The sequence below is a fragment of the Hyla sarda genome, chromosome 9 (genome assembly GCF_029499605.1).
Source record: "Hyla sarda isolate aHylSar1 chromosome 9, aHylSar1.hap1, whole genome shotgun sequence".
In the NCBI taxonomy this organism is placed as follows: domain Eukaryota; kingdom Metazoa; phylum Chordata; class Amphibia; order Anura; family Hylidae; genus Hyla; species Hyla sarda.
Window position 1 is genome coordinate 29148370 of NC_079197.1, and position 14667 is coordinate 29163036.

The 14667-nt window shown below is 45.8% G+C and overlaps 1 protein-coding gene across 3 annotated transcripts in view; it reads right to left on the bottom strand.

The window, feature by feature from the left end:
- MVB12B (multivesicular body subunit 12B) overlaps positions 1–14667 on the bottom strand; it is a 117376-nt gene that overhangs the window by 99820 nt on the left and 2889 nt on the right. For all 3 annotated transcript variants that reach the window (XM_056540967.1, XM_056540965.1, XM_056540966.1), the window contains exon 2: positions 1191–1313. In XM_056540967.1, coding sequence (XP_056396942.1) covers positions 1191–1301 — 111 coding nt within the window. In that variant the 5' untranslated portion in view covers positions 1302–1313. The remainder of the gene's footprint in view (positions 1–1190; positions 1314–14667) is intronic.

Sequence of the window (14667 nt, forward strand, 5' to 3'; positions counted from 1 at the left end):
GGCAGCAACGCCGACTTGGAGGGGGGGCAGCAACGTCGACATGGAGGGGGGCAACAACGCCGACATGGAGGGGGGCAACAACGCCGACATGGAAAGGGGCAACAACGCCGACATGGAGGGGGGCAACAACGCCGACATGGAGGGGGGGCAGCAACGCCGACATGGAGGGGGGGCAGCAACGCCGACGTGGAGGGGGGGCAGCAACGCCGACGTGGAGGGGGGGCAGCAAGGCCGACGTGGAGGGGGGGCAGTAAGGCCGACGTGGAGGGGGGGCAGCAAGGCCGACGTGGAGGGGGGGCAGCAAGGCCGACGTGGAGGGGGGGGCAGCAAGGCCGACATGGAGGGGGGGCAGCAACGCCGACATGGAGGGGGGGGCAGCAACGCCGACTTGGAGGGGGGGCAGCAACGTCGACATGGAGGGGGGCAGCAACGTCGACATGGAGGGGGGCAGCAACGTCGACATGGAGGGGGGCAGCAACGCCGACATGGAGGGGGGCAACAACGCCGAAATGGAGGGGGGGCAGCAACGCCGACATGGAGGGGGGCAGCAACGCCGACATGGAGGGGGGCAGCAACGCCGACATGGAGGGGGGCAGCAACGCCGACATGGAGGGGGGCAGCAACGCCGACATGGAGGGGGGCAGCAACGCCGACATGGAGGGGGGCAGCAACGCCGACATGGAGGGGGGCAGCAACGCCGACATGGAGGGGGGGCAGCAACGCCGACATTGAGGGGGGGCAGCAACGCCGACATGGAGGGGGGGCAGCAACGCCGACATGGAGGGGGGGCAGCAACGCCGACATGGAGGAGAAATGTGTCATGGAAGGGGTGATTTGACATGGGAGGAAGAAATGTGACATGGAGTTGGTGATTAAAAAAAAAAAAAAAAAGGGGGGGGTGGACATGACATGGGGGAGAAAGGACATGAAATTGGGGAATTTCACAAGTTGCTTATTACATCACAATCACATGTCAAAATTGCAATATTTACCTCCCTAATCGTAATCGCACATTTTCCCCAAATCGTGCAGTCCTACTTCACACCCAGAAGGTAAGGATCTACATGATTTCTTCATAAGACATTCATTTAGTTCAGAAGAACGTAAACACAAATATTGAGAATTAAATGTGAATGACAGACGGGCATTGATCATCTCACATCCTGCTCTAGACCCAAACCAATACTTACCACGTCATAACCTGTAGGCGCTCTGTTTCTTGATGCTACTACCCCAACACCAGTGATGGGATCCATAGACAGGTCAGTTAGAGCATCTGAAAGGTCCCGAACCTCAGGCATTATAGTGCGTTCCTGCAGAGAAAAGGAACATTTATCACTGAGCTCATGTTCTGTTAATGAAATTCCAGCAGAGAGAGTATATACACGTCCCTACCACCCTGACATGACATGCTTTCCTTTACTGCCAAAAAATATAAGTAACCCTTAAGAACACTTCCGCCCAAACCACCATCCAGGCTGTGGTCACCTTTACTGCCTGGAAAGCTGCCAATACACTCAGCACCTGTAGGAACCGTGCGCCCACACAACATGCTATGGACAGGAACACCGTACAAAAAACATAAAAATTTTCTATAAAAATAATATATTTTTATAGAAAAAAAAAAATATTATATATATATATATATATATATATATATATATATATATATATATACACACACATACATATATACACACACACTAAAGTCAATGGCTGCCGCATGCCACTGTACATTTATACTGCATTTATTCGGCAGCATATGTCAGAGGTTTCCATTGGAAATATTCCTGATCTACACCACAGTTGAATGCAAAAAAACTAGATGTGACCAGAGATAGTTAAATATACCTCTGTATAACATTTTTATGGGGTTTTTGTTTGTCGGCCTAAAAAGGTACAGTAATACTTTTTTACATTAAGAAGTTTTATTAAAGGGTACCTCTCATCAAATAAACTTTTGATATATTTTAGATTAATGAATGTTGAATAACTTTCCAATAGTAGCATTTCTGACTCGTGCTGGAGTCCTAAACACTCAGAGCTGCCAGCCTGCTTTGTGCACAGCCAAACAGGCTGTGAACAAAGCAGGCTGGCAGCTCTGAGTGTTCTCCTTTGTGAACAAAGCAGACTGGCAGCTCGTAGTGTTTAGGACTCCAGCATGAGTCTGAAATGCTTGCTGCCAGGACTGGTAGGGAGACCCCTAGTGGTCATTTCTTCAAAGTGGAAAATTAAATAGAAAGAAGCATATTTTTTAATAACATGCAATTGTAAAGTTATTCTGCATACATTAATCTATAATATATCAAAAGTTTTTTTGCTGAGAGGTACCCTTTAACATCCTGAATAGTTGCCGGTCTAGGGAAAGAGGAACTATAATAGGTTTGGTTTCCTAAGAACCAGTTATTCCCATAAGCTTGCCGTGCTCTCGCACATATCCTTCCTATCTGACCAATAAGTAATATAGGTGTTTCTAATTTCACTCTTAGGCTAGGGTCACGCCATGTTTTTGCATCCTGTTACTGTCTGTTTACTTGTAATAGTAAATTTGCCCCCCCCCCCCCCAAAAAAAAATAAAAAATAAAAAAAACAGTATCCTCACCCGCAATAACCTTCCGGTATTGGCTAATGGTGCGGGTGACTTATCACAATTGGCCTTTTTCTCCTACATCGCATTGTTCCCGACATATCTACAAAAATTATAATATGAAAAGGAGTCTCCAGGGACCACTAGGGGCATTCCTTGGCCTCTTGGTGCACTGTTATGGCTGGTCCCTGATGTTTGTCCCCTAATAAATATTCAGAAGCATGTAGCCTTAGTGAACGAGGAAAAAATTACATTGGACCAGCAGCCGCAGGGGATCAGGGCAGGTAAGTATCATATATATATATATATATATATATATATATATATATACACACACACACACACACACACACACACACACATACAGTGATCCCTCAACTTACAATGGCCTCAACATACAATAGTTTAAACATACAATGGTCTATTCTAGACCATTGTATGTTGAAACCAGACTCAACATACAATGTACAGACAGTCTAGATCTGTGAAACGTGTCAATGGCTGGAAGAACCGACCAATCAGAATGGACATTTCACTGGTAAGACCCCTGTATTACTGAAGTGTATGCACTGACTGGCTGCCTGGTAGCGCCCCCTACAGTACAGGGAGGTATTACATGTTCTGTACACTTTACCTGTGCCAGGATTAGCTGCTCCTTTGGACACCAGATGAGGGCGACTCCATGTTACTTTTTTAGGACATTGCGTGTACTGTACAGGACCCTGAAGAAGCTCCTGTCCTCTACATAGACCAGTGTTTTCCCAAGCAGGGCACCCCAGCTGTTGCAAAACTACAACACCCAGCATGCCCGGACAGCCTTTGGCTGTCCGGGCATGCTGGGAGTTGTAGTTTTGCAACAGCTGGAGGCTCCCTGCTTGGGAAACACTGACAGACAGTGATTTACAGCTCCCAGCAGATCTTTATTACTTTTATATGTAAGGATTTGCTTTATCTATATTAGTTATCTACTTATTTTTCTTTAATTCTCTCTTTTTCCTATTTTTGGATGACATTTTGGTGCCTTTAGAACCAATTACCAGGTTTCCATAGAGTTCTGGTCTCAAAATACAATGGTTTCAACATACAATGGTCATCCTGGAACCGATTAATATTGTAACTTGAGGGGCCACTGTGTATATATATATATATATATATATATATATATATATATATATATATTTATATATGCACAATCCACTTTCTAATTTTTTCTGGGGTTGGAATACCGATTTTGAAGGGCATACAAACAGGTGGGTGTCCTAAAGAGACATTGTTCCCTTCTAACTATCCATGAGCAGGCAGATATTCAGGATACAAAGAGTAAAAATTCTGTCAGGTGACAAACAAAAACTTTAGGCCCAATATCAAAAATATGGCAAAGACCTCTCTGCATATCACAATAAAACCTCTTAACCTATTGTATATAGCAAACAAACTTTCGGGTGCTGGGAGTCTTCAGGTGAGAACAAGTTTATTTACCCATAATGTAAAGCAATTCGCAGAACTTTCGCTTCATCGAGCATGCCTGATGAAGTGGAAGTTCCACGAAACGCGTTGCATTATGGGTGAATAAACTTGTTACATACTGTTCTATCGTGGCTAGGAGTAGCTGCAGGGAATCTGCTATCCCGAGTCTACACACTATACCCAAACTTGTACTTGGTCGGTACAACCATCCTCGTTTGATTAACCAATTGTGGCCAAGTGACATTAGAGATGCTGCTCCAATACAAAGTCACTTTGTCAATTCAGGGCCAACCTGTCAGATAGCTATAAAGAGAGCACTTGACCAAAATAATTAGATTTATAGGGGATACGGTATTAGAGGTTCTGCAGTAGAGTAGATGGATTAGTGATTTAGGTGTCAGCAGCCATGGCAGAAGATGTAGGGCAATGTGTGATCAGCATTCCAAAAGACTTTTTTTGAGAACAAAAAAAAAAAACTCTCTAGACGTTCACTGCCCAAATAAAGAATAGGGCCTATAGTCACCGGCTTACACGAGAAGCACAAGCTATAGGACAAGAAGAAAGGAGGGAACAAGAACCCACAGCAGGAAGTTTATCACCATCAACATTCAAGATCGGTCAAGCCAAAGGCAATGGAGTGTTGTCGAGAATTGGTTAACTACGCGGTGCAAACTATGTTGGAGTGAAACGGTACGTTCACACATATAGGATCTGCTGCATATTTTGTGCAGCTGATTTTGCTACCCATTTACTTTAATGGGTAGCAAAATCAGCTGCAGAATACATGCAGCAAATCCTGTACGTGAGAACTAGAGATGAGCGAACTTACAGTAAATTCGATTCGTCACGAACTTCTCGGCTCGGCAGTTGATGACTTATCCTGCATAAATTAGTTCAGCCTTCAGGTGCTCCGGTGGGCTGGAAAAGGTGGATACAATCCTAGGAAAGAGTCTCCTAGGACTGTATCCACCTTTTCCAGCCCATTGGAGCACCTGAAGGCTGAACTAATTTATGCAGGAAAAGGCATCAACTGCCGAGAAGTTCGTGACGAATCGAATTTACTGTAAGTTCGCTCATCTCTAGTGAGACCGTGCCCTGAAGCTTAATTTACTTATTTATTGTATTAAAGGAAAACTGTAGTGGTATATAACTTATCCAAAGGATAGGGGATAAGTTATAGATCGCGGGGGGGTCCAACTGCTTGGACCCCTCTGGAATCTCCTGTACGGGCCCCGGCTGTGCGCAGGAAGGGTGCCTGTCTATCCCTAGCTTGACACTGTGACACCCCCCCCCCCCCCCCACATATATCCCATAGAGATACATGGAGGGGGTGTGCTGGCCGCCGTGTCATGCTGGGGAGGGACAAGCCCCCTTCCTGCGCACTGCCGGGGCCCCGTACAGGAGATTGCAGAGGGGTCCCCGACAATCTATAATTTATCCCCAAACCTTCTGATAGGGGCTAAGTTAGGCTGGGTTCACATCACGTTTTACCAATACGAGACAGGTTTACATATACTTTATTGCTTTGTAGCTGACGCAGACAACAATATACTTTATATACCACAGCTTTAGTGTCATGTGCAGAGCCGGTGATACCACCTTTTTTTTGCTGTATTCCTCTTTGATATTACGCAATTTTAACCATTTTTTGTATTGTACATTCTACGGAATTAATCAAATTCAACACTTAATGTGTTTTATAAAAGTGACTTCACTTTTTCGCTCTGGTTTTTGTTATAAATGCATGAAGTTCACATTAATACGGCTTACACTTGTACCTGGGATATTTAAGGGTTAACCTGCCATTATGTTGGCATAATCTTACACAATTCTCCTCTCCCCAGGTCACATTGTCTGTTTTTGCTATATTTACAATACAAGACAGCATACAGTCGACCACGGTTTGAGGTCCGGTGGAAAACCGCATACGGGGAAAAAATTAGCCAACGGGAGTCAGCGTTTCACTCTGGTCGGCTCATTGTAATGAATTGCATATGGGCGGCATACTGCAGGGATACGGGAGCTTAAGGTTTTAGCTACCCCCCCCCCCCCCCCCCCAGCCGTATGCTGTCTCGTATTGGTAAAACGTGATGTGAACCCAGCCTAACACAGGTCACAGATCCTGGCAAGACTGTGGTCCAAAAGAACTATAGGGATCTACAAAGCTGCGAGCGCAGGAGATATCGAGGGGTGCCAGCGGTCGGACCCCCCCGCGATCAAAGACTTATCCCCTATCCTGTGGATAGGGGATAAGTTGTCTTTTTCTGCTAGGGATGTCCCGATAGCATTTTTTAAAGATTTATTTATGTACCAATACTTTTTTATTCAAAATCTTTTTCATTTATATTTTATTTAAACTATTTAAAAAAAAGTGGGGAGAAATCAAATTTTTATTAGGAAATTTTTATTAGGAAATGTATTATACATTTTTTTCACAATTTTTTAGTCCCCATAGGGGAATGTTACATGCAATCTGTAGATTACATACACTGATCAATGCTATGCCATAGCATAGCATTGATCAGTGATAATGAAGCTCCTTTACTACTGTCCGCCATGGCTGGCTGCAGTTAAGGAGCAACGATTGGACAGCACAAAGCACAGTAAGGGACCTCCAGCCATCCTCTGAGCTGATCAGGAAACTGATCCTCATCCCGATCAGCATCCCTGAGCTAACAACATTTAATCTCAGGACTTTTAGATGCCGCGATCAACTTTTATTGTGGTGTCTAAAGGATTAATGCGGGACATCACCGCGATTGGTGATGTCCGACATTAGCCACAGTTCCCGGCTTTGACGCGAGCTTAGCTGCTGAACACACTGCATAGTTTGGGTAGCATGCACAGGGCACCATGGTGACACCTGCCGGCAGGGGCAGGTATCAGATTAGGTATCGGGGACATTTGTACGAGTAAAAGTACTCAAATGTCCAGTGTCGGTCCAGATATCGATACCAGTATTGGGACATCCCTACTCTCCACCAAGGCAAAGATCAAAGTCCTGTCCAAGAATGTCAGGGGCAAGATCGTAGACCTACACAAGAATGGAATGGGCTACAAGTCCAAAAGACCATCGCCAAGCAGCTTGGTGAGAAGTTTACAACAGTTGGTGCAATTGATAACAAATAGAAGAAACACAAAATAAAGGTCCATCCCACTCGGTTGGTGCTCCATGCAAGATCTCACCTCGTGGCACTTCATTGATGATGAACTGTGGGGAATCAGCCAACAACTAGACGGGAATCATTTAAGATGTTCATTGGCAAACTTCAGACAGGCCTGTACATGTGATTGAGCAGGGGGACTTTGCAGGCGCTGCAGGACATCAGTCCTCCACGGCGTAGGGTGTTACCAATTGTTTTCTTGGTGACCAGCTACGTTGAGATCATTGACAAGATCTTCCCGTGTAGTTCTGGGCTGATTCCTCACCATCCTCATAATTATTGAAACTCCAGGAGGTGAAATCTTACATGGACCCTCCGACAGCTATTTTGTGTCTCTTCCATTTGCGAAAAATTGCAGCAACTGTTGTAAACTTCTGACCAAACAGCTTGGCGATGGTCTTTTGGTTTTGTAGCCCATTCCAGCCTTGTGTTGGTCTACAATCTTGTCCCTGACATCCTTGGACAGCTCTTTGGCATTAGCAATGGTGGAGAGTTTGGAATCTCATTGCTTCTGTGGACAAGTGTCTTTTATACAGATAAACTGAGATTAGGAGCACTCCCTTTTAGAGTTAAATGTAACTCAATTCATATATTTCTTTTGTTATTAATCTGTCTTTCGCTGTTTAAAAATAAAAAAACGCCCAATAAAGTTATAGACTGATCTTTTCTGTCAATGAGCAAACATACAAAATCATCAAAGTATCAAAGATTTTTTTTTTTACGCTAGGTTCAAAGCAGTGTGTATGTTCTCCCCGTGTGTGGGTTCTCTGGGTACTGTGGTTACCTCCCACACACCAAAAACACTGATGTTCTATATTCTAGCATGTTAATGGGCAGTTTATATCTGAAATCCTATGGGGGATATCTATCAAAACCGGTCCAGACGAAAAGTTGCTGAGTTGCCCATAGTAACCAATCAGATCGCTTCTTTCATTTTTGAAAAGGCCTCTGAGAAATGAAAGAAGCGATCTGATTGGTTGCTATGGGCAACTCAGCAACTTTTCCTCTGGACAGGTTTTGTTAAATCTCCCCCCTTATTCTAACAATGGATCTATTTCCATCTCGGCTTTTCTATCAGCCTCCATTCTCCTGGGGAGGTTTTCTGCTACAATTAGGACACATTTCTTGCCAAAATTTCTAAAAATGTGTTCTATACATCTGAATGGGGTTGGGCATGGACTTCTGTAAATCTCATTCAGAAAACAGTCACAGAAAATTCTGCAACAAATCTGTCCACCCTTAGGGTGCGTTCACACGAGCGGATTTTTTTGTGGGTTTTCCACTACGTATTTGAAAGAGGGAGAAGAGCCGAGAAGAACCCGCCCACTTTCAAATACGCAGCGGAAAACCCGCACAAAAATCCGCTCGTGTGAACGTACCCTTAGAGTCCTATTACACAGAGTGATATCCGCCTGTTCAATTTCACACCCACAAAGCGGCTGCCAAAGCAGGGGTCTAATGGCATCAACTAAAAGCTTCTGAGAGCCCTATGATGCCGTCAGTCTGGATGATTATACCCATGGTCAAACCAGAATTTTTGTCCCAACCAAAGTGCTTCCACCTGTTGCAAAACTTCAACTCCCAGCATGCCCGGACAGATCAGGGCATGCTGGGAGAGTAAGTTTTACAATAGCTGGAGGCACATTGGTTAGAAAACAGCGGTTTGATGCATTTCATGGCATAGATGTTAAAGTTTAACAACAGCGTGTTACTAGGTTGCAAGAAAATTACCATTTGGGACACTGTGATACATCAGATGGAATTCCCCTTCAAGCATGACAAGGGTTTGTGGCTCAATCGTGCTGCAGTTGTGCTCCGGTAAAGGGAGCCCCATCAGTAAGTCCGTCGGAACGAGGGGATGTGAGCGGAGAAAATTATTTTTTTTTATCTCCGCTCAACTCCTGTAAAATACTAGATACCCAACAGACTCCATACAAGTCAATGGGATCCGTTAGGATCCAGTTGAGTCATTTTGTGTCTGTTCTGCAAGAAAAAATAAATAAAATAGAACCGAAAGGACCCAGAACAAGATGGGGCATAACAGTAGTATATACCGTATTTTTCGTCCTATAGGACGCACCGGCGTATAAGTCGCACCCAATTTATAGGTGTAAAATCTAAAAAAATAAAGATTTTGAACCCAATAGTGGTCTTCAACCTCCGGACCTCCAGATGTTGCAAAACTACAACTCCCAGCATGCCCGGACAGCCAACGGCTCCGCAGATTGAAGACCACTGCATAGGAGGTAATACTCACGTGTCCCCGTTGCTCAGGACCCGTCACCGCTGCCCTGGATGTCGCTCCATCGCTGTCGCCGTGTCCCCGTCGCTCCGGAACGTCTCTGCTGCCGGCCGGGTATCCTCGCTCTCCGTTGCCGCCATCACGTCGTTACGCACGCCGACGCACGTACGCGACGACGTGATGACGAGGAAGGAGAGCGCCGGCCATACAGGGGATCCCTGAACGGAGAAGACACCGAGGAGACAGGTAAGGTCCCTCCCGGTGTCCTGTAAGCACTAACCCGGCTATTCAGTTGGGCTGTTCGGGACTGCCGCGGTGAAATCGCGTCGGTCCCGAACAGCCAGACTGAACAGCCGGGTTAGTGTCACTTTCCCTTCAGACGCGGCGGTCAGCTTTGATCGCCGCGTCTGAAGGGTTAATACAGGGCATCACCGTGATCGGTGATGTCCTGTATTAGCCGCGGGTCATGGCCGTTGATGGCCACAGGGACCGCCGCGATAGGGGTGTATTTGCCGTATAAGACGCACCGACTTTTTCCCCCCAGTTTTGGGGAAGAAAAAGTGCGTCTTATACGGCGAAAAATACGGTACTTTTCCTTAGCTAGTTGAAAATGTTTTGTTTTCTATTGTTCATTTCCCCCCCCCCCCCCCCTAACAAAAACAAATAAAATAGTATTACATGTCGAGCTTTAAAACCAGATTTAGGATTCCTCATGAAGAATTCAATTTCTAAACTCAGTTTTTTGTTTATTATAAATACGTTTTTGCTAGGGATTTTTGTTTGTTTTTAAAATGCCCGCTCTGCTAGGTTGTGTGTGTGTATAATATACGTGTGTCTCTTCAGATATTTTGTTATACCATGCCAGAAGAAGATGTTCACACGCCTGGAGCGTCCGCATGGAAAATCTCTGTGCGGACATTCCGCAGACTGCGGGCGCTGGCTAATATGCTGGCGCTAAGACCGCACGGGAATGCGCCATCTCATAGACAGCAATGCATGCTGTGCAGATTCCACAGAAAGAATGAACAGGGTCACTCTTTCTCCGGACATGGAAATCAGAATTTCCGTGCCAGAAACATCTGGCACAGAAATTCCGCCGTGTGCACAGCGCAGCAGAATCCCGTTGAATACAATGGGAACATGGCCTTAGGCGTCTTTCACATCACCTCGTTCTCTGTGTCAGTCTAAATTACAGGACTAGGGATCGACCGATTATCGGTATGGACGATATTATCGGCCGATAATCACGATTTTGGGCATTATCGGTATCGGCAATTACCTTGCCGATAAGCCGATAATGCCCCGCCCCCCCGCAACACCCCCACCGCACCGCGAGCGCCCACCCCCCGACCCGCCGCACCGCGACCGCCCCCCCCAACCCACCGCACCGCGTCGCACCCCCTACCGTAGTGCTGGGCGGTATATCGGTATTAACCGGATACCTGTTTTTTCTTCTCCCACGGTATGGATTTTTGCCCATACCGCTATACCAGTCGGGCCCCTCCCCCACTCTCCCAGTCAATAAAAAAAAATTAAACTTACCCGTAATGGGGGTGGTCCGGGCCATTCACCCTTCCTGAAGTGTCCGGCGGCATTCCGGGTGGAGGGTGAACCGGTCCGGGCTGTCCTTCTCCGGGGGTCCTCTTCTCCACTCCGGGCAGGCTCCGGCCTAGTACGCTGCATAGACGCCGCTACGCCGTGACGTCAGGCGCGTCGCTGCGCAGCGGCATCTATGCAGCGTTACTAGGCCGGAGCCTGCCCGGAGTGGAGAAGAGGACCCCCGGAGAAGAAGGACAGCCCGGACCGGTTCACCCTCCACCCGGAATGACGCCGGACACTACAGGAAGGATGGATGGCCCGGACCACCCTCCCCGGACGATCCCTGCAGCAACTGGGAAGGTGAGTCAGGGTTCTGGGATGGACAGGGGTCTGTAGAATATACTATACCTACAGTAGGCCCTCCAGCTGTTGCAAAACTACAACTCCCAGCATGCCCGGACAGCCAACGGCTGTCCGGGCATGCTGGGAGTAGTAGTTTTGCAACAGCTGGAGGCACCCCTAGGCGTGGTGCGGCGCGGGGAGCGGTGGCGGTGATAGGTCTCAGGACCCCCGGACAGGCAGGGGGAGAGAAGCGGGTGGCGGCGGCGGCGGCCTATGGCACCGCAAAAGCCACTGCAGTGCATTGATATAAAGCGCCCGCTTTAAATCAATGATCTGCAGCGGTGTCGCAAGGGGATAAATAGCCGATAACTTATACCGGAATATCGGTATAAGTTATCGGCTATCGGCCCTAACCTCCACCAATTATCGGTATCGGCCCTAAAAAAACGATATGGGTCAATCCCTATACAGGACTTTAGCAAAAAAAAAAGTAATATTTTCTCCACTAAAACAACCGACACCTGACCCAATGGACCACACTGAATGTCAATGGGACCTGTCGAGATCCGGCAATATCCGTTGTGCCCCGACCCATTCCGGGTCCATTCAGCCCAAAAAAAGAAAAAAATAGGGCAGAATGGATATCGAGCAGAATGAAGCACAATGCTAATGTGAACTTAGCCTAAGCCGGTGTGAATGCTCGCAGTGTAACATCTGATTTAGGGTCTATCCACACATACAGTCTCCTGTGCGTGTTTGATGCTGTACTTTTGAAGCTGTGTTCAGTCATTTAGTTTACATTGAAATCTGCCGAATAAAATCTGCAGCTTCAAATCCTGCGCATCAAATATGCGCAGGATACTGTTGCACATCAAACAGGTGCAGGATACTGTACGCGTGAATACACTCTTAGGGTGGGACCACACATAACAGATCCACAGAGTATTTTACGCTGCAGATCCGCCGATGACTGACCCTAGAGTGTGCCTGCATTGTCTGCTCGTAGCAGCAATATGCCGCTACGAGCAGACACACAGGGACGGCGCTTAGTGTACTCACAGACACAGAAAAGGATTGCAGTATCACATGTTTTGCTATACACATGTTTATTCCCTTTGTGTGTATTGGAACTAAACCAAAAAAGGAGGAAAAAAAGTGGACATAATGTCACACTAAACTCTAAAAATGGGCAAAATGGGCAGAATTATTGGCACCCTTTTAAAAATGTGGAAAAATAAGATTGTTTCAAGCATGTGATTCTCCTTCAAACTCCCCTGGGGTAAGTAACAGGTGTGGGCAATATAAAAATCACACCTGAAAAAGATAAAAAGGAGAGAAGTTCACTAAGTCTTTGCATTGTGTGTCTGTATGTGCCACACTAAGCATGGACAACAGAAAGAGGAGAAGAGAACTGTCTGAGGACTTGAGAACCAAAATTGTGGAAAAATAGCAACAATCTCAAGGTTACAAGTCCATCTCCAGAGATCTAGATTTGCCTTTGTCCACAGTGCGCAACATTATCAAGAAATGTGCAACCCATGGCACTGTAGCTAATCTCCCTGGGCAAGGACGGAAGAGAAAAACTGATGAAAGGTGTCAATGCAGGATAGTCCGGATGGTGGATAAGCAGCCCCAAACAAGTTCCAAAGATATTCAAGCTGTCCTACAGGCTCAGGGATCATCAGTCTCAGAGCAAACTATCCATCGACATTTAAATGAAATGAAACGTTATGGCAGGAGACCCAGGAGGACCCCACTGCTGACACAGAGACATAAAAAAGCAAGACTAAATTTTGCCAAAATAAACTTGAGTTAGCCAAAATCCTTCTGGGAAAACATCTTGTAGACAGAGGAGACCAAGATAGAGCTTTTTGGCAAAGCACATCATTCTACTCTTTACCGAAAACGGAATGAGGCCGACAAAGAAAAGAACACAGTACCTACAGGGAAATATGGTGAAGGTTCAATTATGTTTTGGGGATGTTTTGCTGCCTCTGGTGGATTTTGTTTTTGCTGCCCCAAATGGATTTTGTGTCGCACTGTACAGCCCAGGGTCAGAAAGCTGGGTTTGCGTACGAGATCTTGGGTCTTCCAGCAGGACAATGACCCCAAACATATGTCAAAAAGCCCCAGAAATGGATGGCAACAAAGGGCTGGAGAGTTCTGAAGTGGCAACAATGAGTCCAGATCTAAATCCCATTGAACACCTGTGGAGAGATCTTAAAATTGCTTTTGGGAAAAGGTGCCTTCCAATAAGAGAGACCTGGAGCAGTTTGTAAAGGAAGAGTGGTCCAACATTCCGGCTGAGAGGTGTAAGAAGCTTATTGATGGTTATAGGAAGCGACTAATTTCAGTTATTTTTCCAAAGGGTTTTTTGGAGTTTGGGGACATTATGTCCAATTTGCTTTCTTTTTCCTCCCTTTTTTTGGTTTAGTTCCAATACACACAAAGGGAATAAGCATGTGTATAGAAAAACATGTGTTACTGCAATCATTTTCTGTGAGAAATACTTCATTTTCGTAAACAATTTCAGGGGTGCCAACATTTACGGCCATGATTGTAGCACGATGGCCTTGCACACTGCGACTTGAGGGTCCCTGTAGCGGCGAATTTCTGCTATGAGCAGACAACACAGGCACAGCAGTCGGTCATCGGCGGATCCGCCGCATAAAATACGCTGCGGATCCGTTACGTGTGACCCTACCCTTAAAAGGTTTATCTGCAAGACTGCTATTTGGTCTCTTTCTCTCTGGGAGCAATAATACAATGTTACCAACACCCTCATCCTGAAGTTGCATGACATCTTGACCTAGGCCCCTTTCACACTACTGTAATCCTCCTGTAAAACCTCTGTCACCAAATAACGGATGTTTTTTTTATTTATTTATTTATTTATTTTTTTAACATCATCTGGTTCCCATTGACTTCAATGTTAAATTTTAAAGTGGTACTCTGGTGGAAAACTTTTTTTTGTTTTGTTTTGTTAATCAACTGGTGCCAGAAAGTTAAACAGATTTGTAAATTACTTCTATTAAAAAAATCTTAATCCTTCTAATACTTATTAGCTGCTGAATACTACAGAGGAAATTATTTTCTTTTTGGAACAAAGAGCTCTCTGCTGACAAAATTACCACAGTGCTCTCTGCTGACATCACGAGCACAGTGCTCTCTGCTGACATTTCTGTCCCTTTTAAGAACTCTCCAGAGTAGAAGAAAATCCCCATAGCAAACATATGCTGCTCTGGACAGTTCCTAAAATGGACAGAGATGTCAGCAGAGAGCACTGTGGTCATGATGTCAGCAGACAGCTGTGTTCAAAAATGAAA